This window comes from Ovis aries, chromosome 7 (assembly GCF_016772045.2).
Source record: "Ovis aries strain OAR_USU_Benz2616 breed Rambouillet chromosome 7, ARS-UI_Ramb_v3.0, whole genome shotgun sequence".
Lineage (NCBI taxonomy): Eukaryota > Metazoa > Chordata > Mammalia > Artiodactyla > Bovidae > Ovis > Ovis aries.
The window spans coordinates 45,526,004-45,543,438 of NC_056060.1; the positions used below are offsets into that span (position 1 = coordinate 45,526,004).

Genomic DNA, 17,435 nt, shown 5'->3' on the forward strand with positions numbered 1-17,435 from the left:
AGATATTTCACCATGTAATCAATTTAAGAAGATTAAACTTTTTAATCCTTTATCATACTAAGTCTTTGAAATCGGTCTGTATTTTATACTTACAGCCCATCATGGTTTGGACCAGTTACATTTCAAGTGCTTAACAGTTATGTGCAGCTGTGTGTCACCCCCACCCCCAGGCAGGCTGTAGGCGCCTTATGAAGGGGTCTGGCTCAAGAATTTTGCAGGCTCCACCTCAACTGCTTTTCTGAATCTGCCTGATCCACTTTGCTGAGGCTGGTAACACTCTTTGGCCTTAACTGGACAGGTGAGGCATCTCAGGTACACTGATGCTAGTTGGGGTCCAGGTGGTCCCTGTATTATCTTCTTTACTGGGGTCCTTCTCTTGCCTCAAGGATACTGGTCCCAGGGTCAAGCATGGACGAGTCCCTCATGAGCTGCCTCTGCTGGCCCATATAGGCCACTCTTGTTCCTTATAGTACATACTGCTGGAATTACTGGGCTTACCAGGTGGCGCTAGTGGTAAAGAACCTGCCTGCCAATGCAGGAGACATAAGAGATGCAGGTTCGATCCCTGGGTCAGGAAGGTCCCCTGGAGGAGGGCACAGGTCTCACAGAGTTGGATAAGACTGAAGCAACTTAGCACACTGGAATTACTGAATCTGATCCATGCCACTTGGGTATCAGAAATATCACAGAAAGTTGCAAATTCTACCTAGTTCTCAAATGTCTCTATGGCTCTTTTTGCACTGCAGGTTCTGACCCAGCTTTGGGGCCTGGCTCAGCACCACTATTTCCAGGAAGTGACCCCTGACAGCCCCTCAGAGAAACCACTGACAATCCTGGCATGGTCATCATACCCCAATCATTCCAGCATATTGGGTCTTACTCATGGTGACCCTCAGTGCTGAGCACAGAACAAGCCCTCCATGTATCTCCCCTGAACTGATGAATGGAACTGTGAGCCTCCTGATGAATCTCGCTGTGATTACACCACTGTGACTGCCTTCCAGCACTCCATTCCAAAGCACCTACCTGTATTCACCTTCATCATATTTTGCCATAATCCTCTAAGTCATTATCTGGCTGGCCTTGCAAGCTCTGAAAAAGCAGTAATCTTCATCCTCCTAGTCTCCTACCACCCACCTCCAAGAGCTCAAGGATGCATAGACCTCACATTCCTCACCCCCTTCCCCTGCCCAAGGTTACCTGTGATGGGCTGCTGCCGGGATCCACCAGGTTCTGGCACGCCATCTGGATAGCCTGGTTGGCCCTGGCAAACTGGATGGGATCCACAAGGCCCTGGTGGCCTGCCTGGCTGTTTGGATCAGAGATGCCGACCAGGTAAGCAGCCTGGGAGGGAGGAAGAAGGCCACAGCTCAGGCTCTGTGTGCACCTAGATAAGCCTGCGGGGGACCCTGGGCCCACAGTGTGCCTGCAGCAGTCATTCTCAGGCACTCCCAGTGCCAGGCGGTCAGAGTCACCTCATCAGTAAGAGTTTAGGGGCAGACAAGCTGATGCTCGCTTGGGCCAGGGAAGTGCCAGCAGGAGTCTGCTATGGGCTTTGGGGAACAAAGTCTCCTTGTTCTTCAGAGAGCTTCGAGAAGCTCTTCCAGGGGAACATGACGAAGGATGCATGTAGCCCTGGGTGCTCTGGCAGCCACCTTATGACTGAGGAGGCCCAGGCTCAGCATGAAGCTTTCTCTTTAGCTGGCAGACGGGAGAGGGAAAAAAACAACTGGGTGTAGACTGATGGTGTGGAATTGCTGGGTAAGCCAACCCTGGAACCTACCCTACACGAGGGCTTCTCATCTCATAGTCTAATGTATCTTAGTGTTTTGGCCAATTTTTTCGAACAGTAAGTAAGAATGAGTAAGACGGTTCAGGGAAACAAAATAAAGGTAATATTTAGTCTCCAACAGGACAAGAGGCTAGAAGAGAGGTATCTTCTTCAAATGCTTTGAGTGTGTTAGCCAAATAACGGGGAAGAGATGAATCTGTGAGGGAGCATTTTAACCTCAGCTCATTTCCCCTGAGATACGAGGAGCAGAATAGGAGGGAGGCAATTTCACTCCCCAAACTAGGGATGTTTTTCTTTGGTTCAACACCATCTTCCTGGCTTGAGGTAACTGTCAGATGATAAATCCTTCAAGGTAAATGCTGACATTTTTGAAAGTTCAGTGACATGAGCCCAGTAATTATTGGGAATGCACAGGACCTTCAAAGACGAGCCAGGAACATGCCTGATCACGTCTCTGAGTGATGGCATCTAATTTTTTTTCCCTCTGATTCTAAAAAAGAGCATGACTAAGATTTTTGCAACTCTAAAGCCTCAGAGGGAATTTGAATTATGTAGTACCCATCTCCCCTGACCCCAAACAACTTATCTGTAACTATGACCTTAAAAAAATGTTTTTTAAAAAGCTGGCCTCTGAACCCTTACGTTGGCTTTATAGTATTCAGGGTCCTCTCCAGTCTGGTCTCTTCCTGGGGGTAACTGGCTGATATTTTGCCTAAATGCTCAGGAAGCAAAAGAGCCACCACGGTTTCCATGGTTTAAGTGGTGGTGGTCGGAGTTGGGGCTGAAGGCCCCCGCACCTCCCTCGTGGACCAGGCACAGGATGGGCTGGAAGGCCTACATCATGGGGCATGGGGACCAGTCCCTTACCTGGGCTGCAGCCTCCGTCAGCCCACAGAGAGCCTTGGACGCAATCCCCACACACTCCCCAAAGGCAGGGAGGTCCCCGGTTTTGGCATTCTGCGAAATCCCTGCCATCGACTCTCCCAGAACCTGCAAAACACATCACCAGTGATAATGTGACCAGCATTCCTTCAGACCATGAGTTAAAGGGGCTACCCTTCCAAACTTGCATACTCAAGGACATTTTATTTATATTATTTGCATTATTTTCCTTTATTTGCAGTAAGAAGAGATTCAAGATAATTATATCGCTTCTATCTCATTAAAGAGAAGTACATAATGAAAGTATGAAGCTTTCTTTTAAAAGTTATCTATATCTCAAGGAGGTACAGTTAATATACACCAATCACTAAAGTAAAATCTATACAGGGTATCCTATGGGCAAATGGTCTAAACTGACCATCACACAAAATCACACATATCTATCAATGTAATTCACCACATTAACAAATTGAAAAATAAAAACCATATGATTATCTCAATAGATGCAGAGAAGGCCTTTGACAAAATTCAACATCCATTTATGATAAAAACTCTCCAGAAAGCAGGAATAGAAGGAACATACCTCAACATAATAAAAGCTATATATGACAAACCCACAGCAAACATTATCCTCAATGGTGAAAAATTGAAAGCATTTCCCCTAAAGTCAGGAACAAGACAAGGGTGCCCACTTTCACCGCTACTATTCAACATAGTTCTGGAAGTTTTGGCCACAGCAATCAGAGCAGAAAAAGAAATAAAAGGAATCCAAATTGGAAAAGAAGAAGTAAAACTCTCACTGTTTGCAGATGACATGATCCTCTACATGGAAAACCCTAAAGACTCCACCAGAAAATTACTAGAGCTCATCAATGAGTATAGTAAAGTTGCAGGATATAAAATCAACACACAGAAATCCCTTGCATTCCTATACACTAATAATGAGAAAGTAGAAAAAGAAATTAAGGAAACAATTCCATTCACCATTGCAACGAAAAGAATAAAATACCTAGGAATATATCTACCTAAAGAAACTAAAGACCTATATATAGAAAACTATAAAACACTGATGAAAGAAATCAAAGAGGACACTAATAGATGGAGAAATATACCATGTTCATGGATCGGAAGAATCAATATAGTGAAAATGAGTATACTACCCAAAGCAATTTACAAATTCAATGCAATCCCTATCAAGCTACCAGCCATATTTTTCACAGAACTAGAACAAATAATTTCAAGATTTGTATGGAAATACAAAAAACCTCGAATTGCCAAAGCAATCTTGAGAAAGAAGAATGGAACTGGAGGAATCAACTTGCCTGACTTCAGGCTCTACTACAAAGCCACAGTCATCAAAACAGTATGGTACTGGCACAAAGACAGACATATAGATCAATGGAACAAAATAGAAAGCCCAGAGATAAATCCACACACATATGGACACCTTATCTTTGACAAAGGAGGCAAGAATATACAATGGAGTAAAGACAATCTCTTTAACAAGTGGTGCTGGGAAAACTGGTCAACCACTTGTAAAAGAATGAAACTAGATCACTTTCTAACACCGCACACAAAAATAAACTCAAAATGGATTAAAGATCTAAATGTAAGACCAGAAACTATAAAATTCCTAGAGGAGAACATAGGCAAAACACTCTCAGACATAAATCACAACAGGATCCTCTATGATCCACCCCCCAGAATTCTGGAAATAAAAGCAAAAATAAACAAATGGGATCTAATTAAAATTAAAAGCTTCTGCACAACAAAGGAAACTATAAGCAAGGTGAAAAGACGGCCTTCTGAATGGGAGAAAATAATAGCAAATGAAGCAACTGACAAACAACTAATCTCAAAAATATACAAGCAACTTATGCAGCTCAATTCCAGAAAAATAAACGACCCAATCAAAAAATGGGCCAAGGAACTAAATAGACATTTCTCCAAAGAAGACATATGGATGGCTAACAAACACATGAAAAGATGCTCAACATCACTCATTATCAGAGAAATGCAAATCAAAACCACAATGAGGTACCACTTCACACCAGTCAGAATGGCTGCAATCCAAAAATCTGCAAGCAATAAATGCTGGAGAGGGTGTGGAGAAAAGGGAACCCTCCTACACTGTTGGTGGGAATGCAAACTAGTACAGCCACTATGGAGACCAGTGTGGAGATTCCTTAAAAAATTGCAAATAGAACTACCTTATGACCCAGCAATCCCACTTCTGGGCATACACACCGAGAAAACCAGAATTGAAAGAGACACATGTACCCCAATGTTCATCGCAGCACTGTTTATAATAGCCAGGACATGGAAACAACCTAGATGTCCATCAGCAGACGAATGGATAAGAAAGCTGTGGTACATATACACAATGGAGTATTACTCAGGCGTTAAAAAGAATCCATTTGAATCAGTTCTGATGAGATGGATGAAACTGGAGCTGATTATACAGAGTGAAGTAAGCCAGAAAGAAAAACACCAATACAGTATACTAACACATATATATGGAATTTAGAAAGATGGCAATGACAACCCTGTATGCAGGACAGCAAAGGAGCCACAGATGTGTATAACAGACTTTTGGACTCAGAGGGAGAGGGAGAGGGTGGGATGATTTGGGAGAATGGCATTCTAACATGTATACTATCATGTAAGAATTGAATTGCCAGTCTATTTCTGATGCAGGATACAGCATGCTTGGGGCTGGTGCATGGGGATGACCCAGAGAGATGTTATGGGGAGGGAGGTGGGAGGGGGTTCATGTTTGGGAATGCATGTAAGAATTAAAGATTTTAAAATTAAAAAAATAATAAAAATTAAAAAAAAATCACACATATCTGCCGAGCTGTAGATGAAGACACACCCAGAAAGTAGAAAACACACCCGTCCCTTCATTTATTTATTGGCAGTAAAATCTAAATATATCTTTAAGGAGTATACATGTAAAGAGGAAGATAGTCTGAAACTAAGGCTAAAAAAATTTCTTAAGGCTAAATTCTTAAAGTATTTCCCTCTACTTTGAAAATCACTGGTATATTCTCTTTTCAGAGGTCTTGAAAATAATAGCCAAAAGGGATTTTAGTATTCAGAATCCAACCCAAGGAGGTCAAGCACCCTGCACAAGGGGAGACAGAAGGTCACAGGGGCAGAGGCAGGGTGTCTGCCCCATATCTGGGGCTGTGTCTTCTACAGTCTCCTCACGTCCCAGGAAGGCAGGTGTTACTTTCCAGGGTCACAGATGGTAGAACTGAAGGATGTGCAAGGGACACTTTAGGGAGACTATCAAATTCACGTCTAGAGCACAACACAGAGCTCTTTGTTTGTCACGATGCCATCTTGGATGGGGAAAGAAAGAAATTCCCTGAAGTTGCCTAGATATACAAAATAATCCAGTTTACATAAGCACTTGCAAAGCAGTTGGTGGGTATTTTTATATACGGTATTTTCCTTTCCTTCTCCCTGCACCCCTCTCTAAGAAGAACAGTTTCTTTGGATCTAAGTGAGGGAAACACGCGCAGCCTCCGTTTAGACAATCCATAGTACCATAAAGGATGCTGGACAAAGCAAACTCTAGTCTTAGCCCAGCTTGAAGTAAGCCCTCCTGACACCACCAGTACAGCTGTCTCTCCAAGCAGGAGAGCCCGAGCCATTCTCATTGCAGGCTTGCTGTTGTTCCGTCGCTATGACAGGTTGGGCTCTTTTGTGACCGCATGGACTGTAGCCCACCAGGCTCCTCTGTCCAGGGGATTTCCCAGGCAAGAACACTGGAGTGGGTTACCATTTCCTTTTCCAGGGGATCTTCCCGACCCAGGGGTTGAACCTGCATCTTCGCATTGGCAGGCAAGTTCTTACCACTGAGCCACCAGGGGAGCTCTGCTGTCTCCCCAGAGCTAACGTAAACGTGACGTAAGCCAACGCGCAGGAACACTCCATGTACAAAGCCAAATGGCAACTGCTCAATATCCATTCAGCTGACTTGCATTTCATTTCACCTGGTCCTGAGACATTCTCAAAAACACTGGTGTTATTACCAAAGGTCAGTGTTTCTCAACCTTTTTTTTTTAAAAAAAACTTTTAAAATATTATTATTACTGCTCTGCTAAGAAGACTTTTTAGACTACCCTCCCTCTAATTGCCACGCATATTAAATTAAATACTAAGAAATCAGAATTTGTTGAGCAAGGTTAAGATTTGGAGAAGGGAGGATACAAACCATTGTATTATCTTGGATATTTTCACTGCTTGCACCCCCAAAACCCCCACAAATTTTCATGTCCCTTGAGAACACATGCCATAAACGGATGGTAACAGGAACATACAGGACAGTCTCGTATATGGTCGTTGATAGGCTTTCACCAGCATGCAGTCCCAGGTGATGGACATACATGCTTAGATTCACAGTAAGACTCATCCCTGAGAGGGTATAAGCAGTGGTTCTCAGAGTGTGGCTCCTGGACCACATGGCCAGACCTGGGAACTGGTCAGAAATGCACAATCTCGCCCATTTTGGGAGGTACTGAATCAGAAACTTAGGGGTGTGGGTGTGGCCTAGCAATCTGTGTTCAACAAGACCCCCAGGTGATTGCGATGCATGGCTAGGTTTGAGAAACACCCGGGCAAAGGCACCACGAGCCTTTTAAGACATGGGCATCCCCAGGCCTGTGCACACAAAGCATGATTCTTGCCCACAGTGCGGAGGGATGCTAACAGCAAAGTCAGGCTCACCTTGGAATTTTCCATCACACTCTCGATGCAGTCAAAGTAGGAGAGGTCACTGACGGGTTCATTAGGATTGTCCAACATCCCCTTAACAGTCTACAAAGGAGAACATGACTTAAAAAGCAACCCAGCCTTAGAACAAGGGAAACAACAAAAAATACCAATTATCACAGAATTCTGATCACAATCGCTCATTACACACATTCCTGGGAGGAATTTCAGCTGCATCAGTGGCCTGATCCACAACCTGGGTCTCAGTCAGGCCCTTCAGAAGGTGCAATTAACTCTCCTCTCCACCCCTAGCCCACCCTCTCTCACATGGTAAGTATTCCTATTTCAGAAAACTAAAGGTACATAGGGTATGACCAAGCCACATCTACTGAGATAAACAATACAACCTGAATTGGTTAAGACTGCTTTATGCACAAGTGGGCACATTGATTTTATTTTTACCCACACATACTCTACGGGCATAAATAAATTTACTGTGAAAAATAAACCCTAAGTATGAATATAAATTGATTAGCACCCCCCCCCCCCCCCGCCGTGTTCTGGGCCACCAGGGGCCTCACGGCCACCTTCATAGTAATAAGTGTTATTCTTGGGTTTTCTCTAATGTATCCTTTACATGCTACAAAATCAAATGTACAAGAAGACCATTTTTACTCAAAAAGTACTCTATCCTAGCTTCTCCCAAAAGCCCTAGAAAAATTACTCTCAAACTTTTTAGGTAGAAATTACTCATTCTCAGCCTCCATTCAATACCAGAGGCCTCTTCCTGTTTGAAATAAAGACTCTCTTAAAAAAACAACTCTTAGAGGAAATACGGAAGCAGGGGTGATAACCTCACCAAATCTAATTTTTCTTGAATTCCATCCCACTAGATAGATGGAATTCAAGATTAGAACTTTGGCCCCAAAAGTTTCCTAGGAAAGAAAAAAGGCAATCAAGGAGAATCTAACCCTGGAGGGAAAGGACAGATAGACACATGCTCTTAAATCCTCAGCAGCCTTTCCAGGGACCCACCTCGAGTTCCCGCAGGGCGTTATCACATTCCTTCTGGCCAGGAGCTTGCTGCGTGCACAGTGTGATGAGCTGGTTGATGCTCTCAGTCACAGCTCTGAGACAGAAACAGGAAGAGTGTTTTGGGTTGTGTTTTGTAAAGATCAACAGAAATTTACCCAGTGATGTTTTGTGGGTTCGACAGGACTACAATTAATTCACTATAAAGGCTGCGGTCCCCGTGAGAGCTCTTTCACAAGGCTCTAAACCAAAAATAAATCACAGAGAAGAGAGAATGAGAATCCACACCTTGCTTCTCATTATTTATTCACTGATTTAACCTTAAAAGTACTAATAGCTCTCTTAAGAAAAGCATCAGAGAAGGCGATGGCACCCCACTCCAGTACTCTTGCTGGAAAATCCCATGGACAGAGGAGCCTGGTAGGCTGTGGTCCATGGGGTCGTGAAGAGTCGGACACGACTGAGCGACTTCCCTTTCACTTTTCACTTTCATGCATTGGAGAAGGAAATGGCAACCCACTCCAGTGTTTTTGCCTGGAGAATCCCAGGGACGGGGGAGCCTGGTGGGCTGCCATCTACGGGGTCGCACAGAGTCGGACATGACTAAAGTGACTTAGCAGCAGCAGCAAGAAAAGTGTGGCCATATACTCACAAGAAAAGTCACAACGAAGTTGCAAATAGCAAAGAGCTCCTGTTAACACTGAAGTCAATATCCTTCACTAGCAGCCCATCAGGAATAGGATGATCTCAGCCAGGCTATTTTGGACAGCCTTTATGTAGTTTGAACTACTCTGTATATTTTAAAATAGTTACACTGTAAACTGTGCCTTATGATTTTAAAACCTCTTCTTTCCTTTCATTTCTACCTGATTGACCAGTTCCTAGAAGCTATAACAAAATCACTCTTTAAAAGAGCTATTTTCTTTGTTAACATCAATAGGAACCAGAGATTCTTAGATGACTTTATATGTGTTTCTATTCTTCCAAGAACTTAAGACACAGCCCAGAATTTTTTCTTCATTGGCAAGGGTTCTCCCTGGGCAGTTCTTCCTGGGCAGTCACTGTTTAGGTCAAGCCATGGATATATTTCAGAAAGGTATGGTCCATTCTGAGTTAATTCCTTTAATAAGGTGACTAATATGGATCCAGATTTTAATGGAGGGGGGATATATGGAGGTCTAATTATTCCATTACCTTTTTGATCCAGATTTTAATGGCGGGGGGAGTATCAGTTCAGTTCAGTTGCTCAGTCATGTGACTCTGCGACCCCATGAATTGTAGCATCACCAACTCCCGGAGTTCACCCAAACTCATGTCCATTGAGTTGGTGATGCCATCCAGCCATCTCATCCTCTGTCGTCCCCTTCTCCTCCTGCCCCCAATCCCTCCCAGCATCAGGGTCTTTTCCAATGAGTCAACTCTTCACATGAGGTGGCCAAAGTACTGGAGTTTCAGCTTTAGCATCAGTCCTTCCAAAGAACACCCAGGACTGATCTCCTCTAGAATGGACTTGTTTGGGGGGTATATGGAGGTCTAATTATTCCATTACCTTTTAAAATGCCAAAACACATGAAAAGATGCTCAACATCACTCATTATCAGAGAAATGCAAATCAAGACCACAATGAGGTACCATTTCAAACCAGTCAGAATGGCTGCAATCCAAAAGTCTACAAGCAATAAATGCTGGAGAGGGTGTGGAGAAAAGGGAACCCTCTTACACTGTTGGTGGGAATGCAAACTAGTACAGCCACTATGGAGAACAGTGTGGAGATTCCTTAAAAAACTGGAAATAGAACTGCCTTATGACCCAGCAATCCCACTGCTGGGCATACACACCAAGGAAACCAGAACTGAAAGAGACATGTGTACCCCAATGTTCATCGCAGCACTGTTTATAATAGCCAGGACATGGAAGCAACCTAGATGTCCATCAGCAGATGAATGGATAAGAAAGCTGTGGTACATATACACAATGGAGTATTACTCAGTCATTAAAAAGAATACATTTGAATCAGTTCTAATGAGGTGGATGAAACTGGAGCTGATTATACAGAGTGAAGTAAGCCAGAAAGAAAAACACCAATACAGTATACTAATGCATATATATGGAATTTAGAAAGATGATAATGATAACCCTGAATGCGAGACAGCAAAAGAGACGCAGATGTATAGAACGGACTTTTGGACTCTGTGGGAGAGGGAGAGGGTGGGATGATTTGGGAGAATGGCATTGAAACATGTATAATATCATGTAAGAAACGAATCACTAGTCTAGGTTCAATGCAGGATACAGGATGCTTGGGGCTGGTGCACTGGGATGACCCAGAGAGATGGTATGGGGAGGGAGGAGGGAGGGGGTTCAGGATTGGGAACTCATGTACACCCGTGGCGGATTAAAACCAATACAGTATTGTAAAGTAAAATAAAGTAAAATTTAAAAAAAAGAAAGTTAAAAAAATATAATAAAAGAAATAAAATGCCATCCTTCCTGATTTGAATTGCTTTTGTAATTTTGTTGACAATCAGTTGACCATATTTGTGTGGGTCTACTTATGGATTCTGTTCTATTGCATTGAACTGTGTGTCTAACCTTTCACCAATATCACACTGTTTGGATTACTACACCTTTACACTAGGTCTTAAAATTGAATTACCCTTGTTTTTATAAATGGAAAAAAGAGAGAGAGAAAGAGAGAGACAGAGAGAGACACGAGATAATTCCATAAGGAGATGTTACAATAAGGTGCAAAAACAAGACTTAAACCCATGCTTATCTGACTCCAGTGCCAGATCCAAAACCATTTTTCTGCCGGGTGATAACTGGTCTGTACCTTTGGCAGGACCCTGAATGCTATTCAGTCGGTAACCACTGCAGCTAATGGGCAACTTAAACTAACAAAATAAAAATAGGATGCACATTGCTGCTAATCATTAACACTGTCTAATATAAAAATGCCTCATTTTATTAGTTAAATTGGCTTTGCAGCTTCCCACAGAATATCAAATTAGATGGAAAGTGATGTTGCCAATGTACCAAGGCAATCAGCTTAATTATTTGATGAGGAGCTACTGCTATGAATTTTAAATTTAGCAAGAATGATGGGAAGAAGGAAAACATTCCTCAACTCAAGAAAGAATCCTCAAATAGTTTCTGTAAGATTGATTCATTTTAAAAAACAAAAAAGATTGATTCATTTATTTGGGGAAAAGTGCTTAACTATGGTGTCATGGGGGAAGCACTGTGTCTTCCAGGTGCAAAGCCAAACAAAGACAAGTGAGACAGCAGGACAGTCTCCAGTCGGGACCACCTTTGGAGGGTGCAGTTCATGACGTATTCATTGGCAGGGGCCCCCAAAGAGTCCAGCACCGTGTTGTGTGGCAGCCTTCAAGACACATTTTAGAGTGGGCAGGCTACATGTGTCAACACGGCAAAGGGTGCAAAAAGGCCCCAACTAGGATGACAATCATTTGGGGAATATTTCCACATATCACACAAGCTTTCCATTTAGCTTCTTTCAATGCTCCCCATTTATCTACGTTAAAAAAGCGTGGTCTTTATATAAAGATATTTCCATTAGAAACTAGGTGTTCATGGGAATTCCCTGGTGATTAAGCAGTTAAGATTCAGTGCTTTCACTGCTGTGGGCCCAGGTTCGACAGCTGGTCAGGGAACTAAGATCCCATAAGCCTCGTGGTGCAGCCGAAAAAGAAAAACCCCAAAACAAAAACACAGTATTATGTAGAAAATAGATAACTAACGAGAACCTACTGTACAGCACAGGGAACTCTCTCAGTGCTCTGTGGTGACCTAAATGGGAAGGAAATCCAAAAAGAGGGGTCTATGTATACACATGGCTGATTAATTTTATTGTACAGCAGAAACTGACACAGCACTGTAAAGCAATTATGCTCCAATAATAATAATAATAATGAAAACCCAAGTGCTTACAGTTGGTGAATTCAGAGACTATGTAGCTATTCATTGGCCTACGTCAAATATTTTTTAGAAGTAAAAAATTTCAAATAAAAACTTGGGGTTAAAAAAAAAACAACAGACTAAGGGTTTGTGGTTGGATAATCCATAACAGTGCCAGCATGGCACTGCTTGTCTGAATGAGTCACCTCATAATACTGATCCATGACTGAAAAGCATTATTTAGGTATCATTTATCCTCATAAATCATTTTAGAGTGTGAATTGCATAGCTAAATAAAAAACCTACAGAGGCAATTAGTTATGTAGATCTGACAATTGGAAATAGTATTTTTATGGTTCAAACTATAAAACATATTCATAAGAGCATAGGATTAGAGAAAACCCAAACACGCAACAATAAAGGATGACTAAACAGACAGTCTACAACATAATTCTGGAGATCTGTTAAGTCATGATATCATATTCCTTGTATCATAGAATATTCATGATATATAATAAGTTTATATTAGAAAAGAATATATAAGTATATATAAAGAATATATAAATGTGTAAACCATATGCACCGATACCAAAATGTTAAGTGATTTTACAATATTATTTTTAAAATTTATTATTACTATTTCTTGCCACTGATCGGCTTGCAGATCTAGTTCCCTGACCAGGGACTGAACCTGGGCCACAGGTGTGAGAGTGCCAAGTCCTAAGCACTAGACCACCAGGGAATCCCCAAACAATATTATTTTAAAGCAAAGGTTTTAGTAAATTGACTAAAACAATACGAACCAACCAACTCACATCATCGTAAAAATATGGCCAAAATTAGTTGCATGCTCCCTGTGTTACATGTAAATCCCATTAGGCTTGAATTGTAGTTATTTTTATGTTCCCCATAGTTTTTTTGGTAAAGAACAAAGCTATACAAATTCATTTTAAAAATACAAAAAATTAAATAACCATAATTTCATCATCTAGAGCTAGTGTTTTCTTATAATTCATTCTTTATCTAAGCATACGTAGCTACTCTCTGTCTTTAAACAATTGGAATCTACAACCTTAGATGTTAAAGGCTTTCTAACCTACAGCCAGTTAGTGTTCAGAGATACTAAATCGATTCAGGCAGGAGTTTGTGAGCTCTGGAAGGAGACTATATGTAGACAGACAATTGGGGCAGAGGTGAGAGAAGAAAATCAATCAATTTGTGCTCATGATGATCTATTAAGCATCCAATAGCGAGCGAGCTTGGAGGGAATAAAGCAACTTCAGACAATTCCCATCCTTAAAGGAGGATGTGCTTAGGAAGGCAGCAAAGAGCAAACCAAAATTTAACCTTTGTTATTCCCCGGGTCCTACCATCACAGGCATGGGGAGTAAAAAAATAATCCAGTTTAAAGCTCTCCAGGAAAGCAAGATGCTAGCAATCCAGTTGGAGAGGCAAGATAATGCACAGACAAGACATGAAGGTGCACCAAAGGAAGCAGTGATGGGGGTGTGACATCAGACAGGACTGGCGGGACACAGGCAGGACTCGCTGGGAGTGAAAGAAAAGTAAAGCCTTGACCACAGGTGTGGGCTCTGCCTATTAGGGAGCACCAGACAGGGACCAGAGCAATTGTTAAGTCAGGGCTCAGCAAGATCCCAATTTTGATAATGGGAACAGAACGCTGTAGAGGAGACTGAGAGACAGAAGGCCCAGTGTACATTTTTCTACTTTATAGCACAGAATTGCTATTTGCTGGGTCATCCTTTTTCACCATCTCTGGAGCCAGAAAGATGCCTGCCTGGCAGGAACCTCAAGGCAAAGGGCAGCATGGGAAGAGGCACCTCCTGCAAGGTCCTAGGGAGCCCTGGGGAAACCGGAAAGCCGCTGAACTCCTGGCTTAGGACGGTCCTGCTGCTGGCGGCAGTGGGCGTCAAGTCTTCAGCTCCCAGGAGGCCTTTTGAGCAGGGTGACTGTAGTCTGAGAAGCAGCTTGGGGGTGCTTGGAGGTAGAACACTCCTTTTTTTTTTTTTCACCACTGCAGATTGGCTTTTCACTTCCTTGACTAAGTTCAGGGAGCATCAAACCAGCCCCAAGTCACAGAAAAAGCTGATAAACAATTTACAGAGAGTCTCCAGCCCACCCAACTGGCCAGAAAAGAGCTGGAGCCAAGCATTTACATGGGAAGAACAACAAACCAGACACTCCACAGAAAATGAATTCCTCCCCATGAGGCATCAGAAACCAAGGGACCAGTTTGTACCAGGGCTCAAATGCAGAATGATAAGCAGAGCAAAAAACCCACATACTCTACTGCTCTCCCAGAAGTAAATCATTTTTTTTTCCAAAAGCAGGAAGAATCATGGTGACTAGAAAGAACAAAGAAAGGGTTCCAGTCTGCTGACATAGGAGCAGGGTGGAGCTGAGTCGGTCCAGGTGTGGGTCCCTACAGTGGCATGTCTGGGGTCTTTGGACACCCACACGGACAGGGAGGGCATGACTGTCTCGAAAATAGGGAGGCCAGTGGGACTGCAGATGAGGACAATAACCATCAGATTCCTGCTACCCAGCTCCAAAGGTGCTTATGCACAGGACTTTTGTGAGGCCCAGACAGAACGGCGGTGGTATGCCCTGGGTGGGCCTGTCCTGACTGGACCGGGGCTGTCCTTTCTTACTCACAGTGTGTGCCCACCACTGGGCCCATATCAGGCATGCAACAAAAATTGGATTAATGAACAAATGAAGTAACAAGAGAATGAATGATTGCACCCCAGTGGGCAGAGCTTTACCCCAAAGAGGAGCTGGCCTGACTCATGCAGGCAAGCTCCCACTGGGAAAATACCCCAGGGAGCCAAGCTTGCCAAGAAGCCAAGGAGAAACGGCCAGCAACTTCCTGCAGCAGTTCTAACCTAAGACTATCAATTCACGTGATGATTTCTGAGTGCTGACTTGGCTGTGGAACCATCAGGCTGGGAATTCTCCCTATCAACTGCTGAAAGCCAGGACAGACAGGGCAACGGAAGCTTTCTCACCTCACCTCCAGGGCCCTTCCTTAATGTAACCACCAGGGGGCGTGCAGACACTCACGGAGCAAGGACACCAGCAAATAAGCTTTCAGGTCCCAGAGTCCCTTTTTTAAGGGGCTTTCAAAATGTCCATTTATACTCTCCTCTCCTTCCCACAATTTATGAGAGATGACAACATGCCTCGAGTTGGAAACTGTAATTTTGAAAAGGGGCAAAAAATTGAAGATAACGAAAAACAACTGAGTTCAGTTACCTGGAAACATTAGCTGCCTTATCCAAAGGCTGTTCTTGGAAAAAAAGTAATTAAGAGGGTTTTATATCAGAAATGGAGAAGGCAATGGCACCCCACTCCAGTACTCTTGCCTGGAAAATCGCATGGACGGAGGAGCATGGTAGGCTGCAGTTCATGGGGTCACTAGGAGTCGGACATGACTGAGCGACTTCACTTTCACTTTTCACTTTCATGCACTGGAGAAGGAAATGGCAACCCACTCCAGTGTTCTTGCCTGGAGAATCCCAGGGATGGGGGAGCCTGGGTTGCCGTCTCTGGGGTCGCACAGAGTTGGACACGACTGAAGCGACTTAGCAGCAGCAGCATATCAGAAATAGCTGCTCAACAGAGAGGATATCACTGCTCCTCTTCATCCCCACCCCGAGCTCAGGAGGGCATGCACCTGCTGGACCAATCACAAGCAAAGCATAAGATGGAGGTGGGGAGATGTGAGTATGTATCTCAACACCTAGTGGCTCTCACTGTTGTTTGAAGGTAAAGTATGTTTGGGCCTCCCAGGGGGCACTAGTGGTAAAGAACCCACCTGCAGATCCCCTGAAGGAGGGCATGGCAAACCACTCCAGTATTCTTGCCTGGAGAATGCCACAGATGGAGGAGCCTGGAGGGCTACAGTCCATAGGGTTGCAAAGTGTCGGACATGACTGAAGCAAAGCACTCAAAGTATGCTGATGAGAATGAATAAAGAAACTCAAAAGTTTTCAAGGGAGTTGCTCTGAAATTATCTAAATCCCCCCATAAAAAATAATACTGCAAACAAAGAGGAGACCAGAGACAGGTACTAACCAGTGGTACTAAGATACCTTGTCTATTGGGAATGGAACAGAGCTCAAGGGTGATGTGGGCTATACACATTCCTATTTTGCGAATGGGGAAGTTAAGATGGGTTGAGTGGTCTGACCAAAGTAACCTACTTAGTCAAGCATTGAAGTCTGTACTAGAATTTGGGACTCCTGATTCTGACAACTTAAAAAAAAGCCAGGAGAGATAAAGACATTGAAAAACAAATAAGCAAACAAAACCAAATTTTAAAAATTTTAAGTAGAATTCAAGCCATGCTTTTTAACAATCACTCATCTGCACACTTTGAAAATGTTCCCCATTAGGCTACAGACCCTAACTGTCCTGCATTTAATCCTTCACTGCTGTTAGGCTTCCAATAAAGTGATACTAAGTAAGGCTAAGAAAACAGGCCTATACCACCACAGAATTACAGGACACTCTACCCCCTTGGTTCAGGAATACGAATGTGGGATTACCAACATAAAATCTTCCTTAGCTATCATTGCAGTTTCTCCAGATACCAGCATTTCATCACTAGTCACTAACTAAATTGCCAGAGTGGACCTGGGGCAGAAATTATATCGTATTACCTACTTGCTTGGGTGAAGACAACAGCAAAGAAGGACATTCACATCATCCCAAGGTCAGATTCATGTTTAAATATATTCCCCCAATTTACTCTCTTCACCACCCCATCCATCCTGACTTTAAGCCCTTCTGCACGTGACGAAGTGACCATGTTTAAATCCAGCTAATTAACATGGGTGCCAGGCTCATAGTAGTAAACACTCAAGAAATGTTGAATGGCTAGTTGAGTATTTTTTTTTTTAAACTTTTCAGCATCTTCTGATTTCTTTTTAAAGAACATATGGTACTTTCATAATCTGAATGATATTAGCACTACTTAAAAAAAAATCTGTTTACGCCACCATATTTATAAATCAATGGAGGCCTTCAGTCTAAACAAGTCCTCCTGAAAAGGCTTTAAGAGGAG

At 42.9% G+C, this 17,435-nt stretch overlaps 1 protein-coding gene across 12 annotated transcripts in view; it reads right to left on the reverse strand.

Annotated features, from left to right (window-relative positions):
- TLN2 (talin 2) overlaps nucleotides 1-17,435 on the reverse strand; it is a 498,466-nt gene that overhangs the window by 95,351 nt on the left and 385,680 nt on the right. For all 12 annotated transcript variants that reach the window (XM_060417828.1, XM_060417827.1, XM_027971770.2 and 9 more), the window contains 4 exons: nucleotides 8,432-8,525; nucleotides 7,412-7,501; nucleotides 2,660-2,782; nucleotides 1,201-1,344 (listed from right to left, as the gene is read on the reverse strand). In XM_060417828.1, the coding sequence (XP_060273811.1) occupies nucleotides 1,201-1,344; nucleotides 2,660-2,782; nucleotides 7,412-7,501; nucleotides 8,432-8,525 (451 nt within the window). The remainder of the gene's footprint in view (nucleotides 1-1,200; nucleotides 1,345-2,659; nucleotides 2,783-7,411; nucleotides 7,502-8,431; nucleotides 8,526-17,435) is intronic.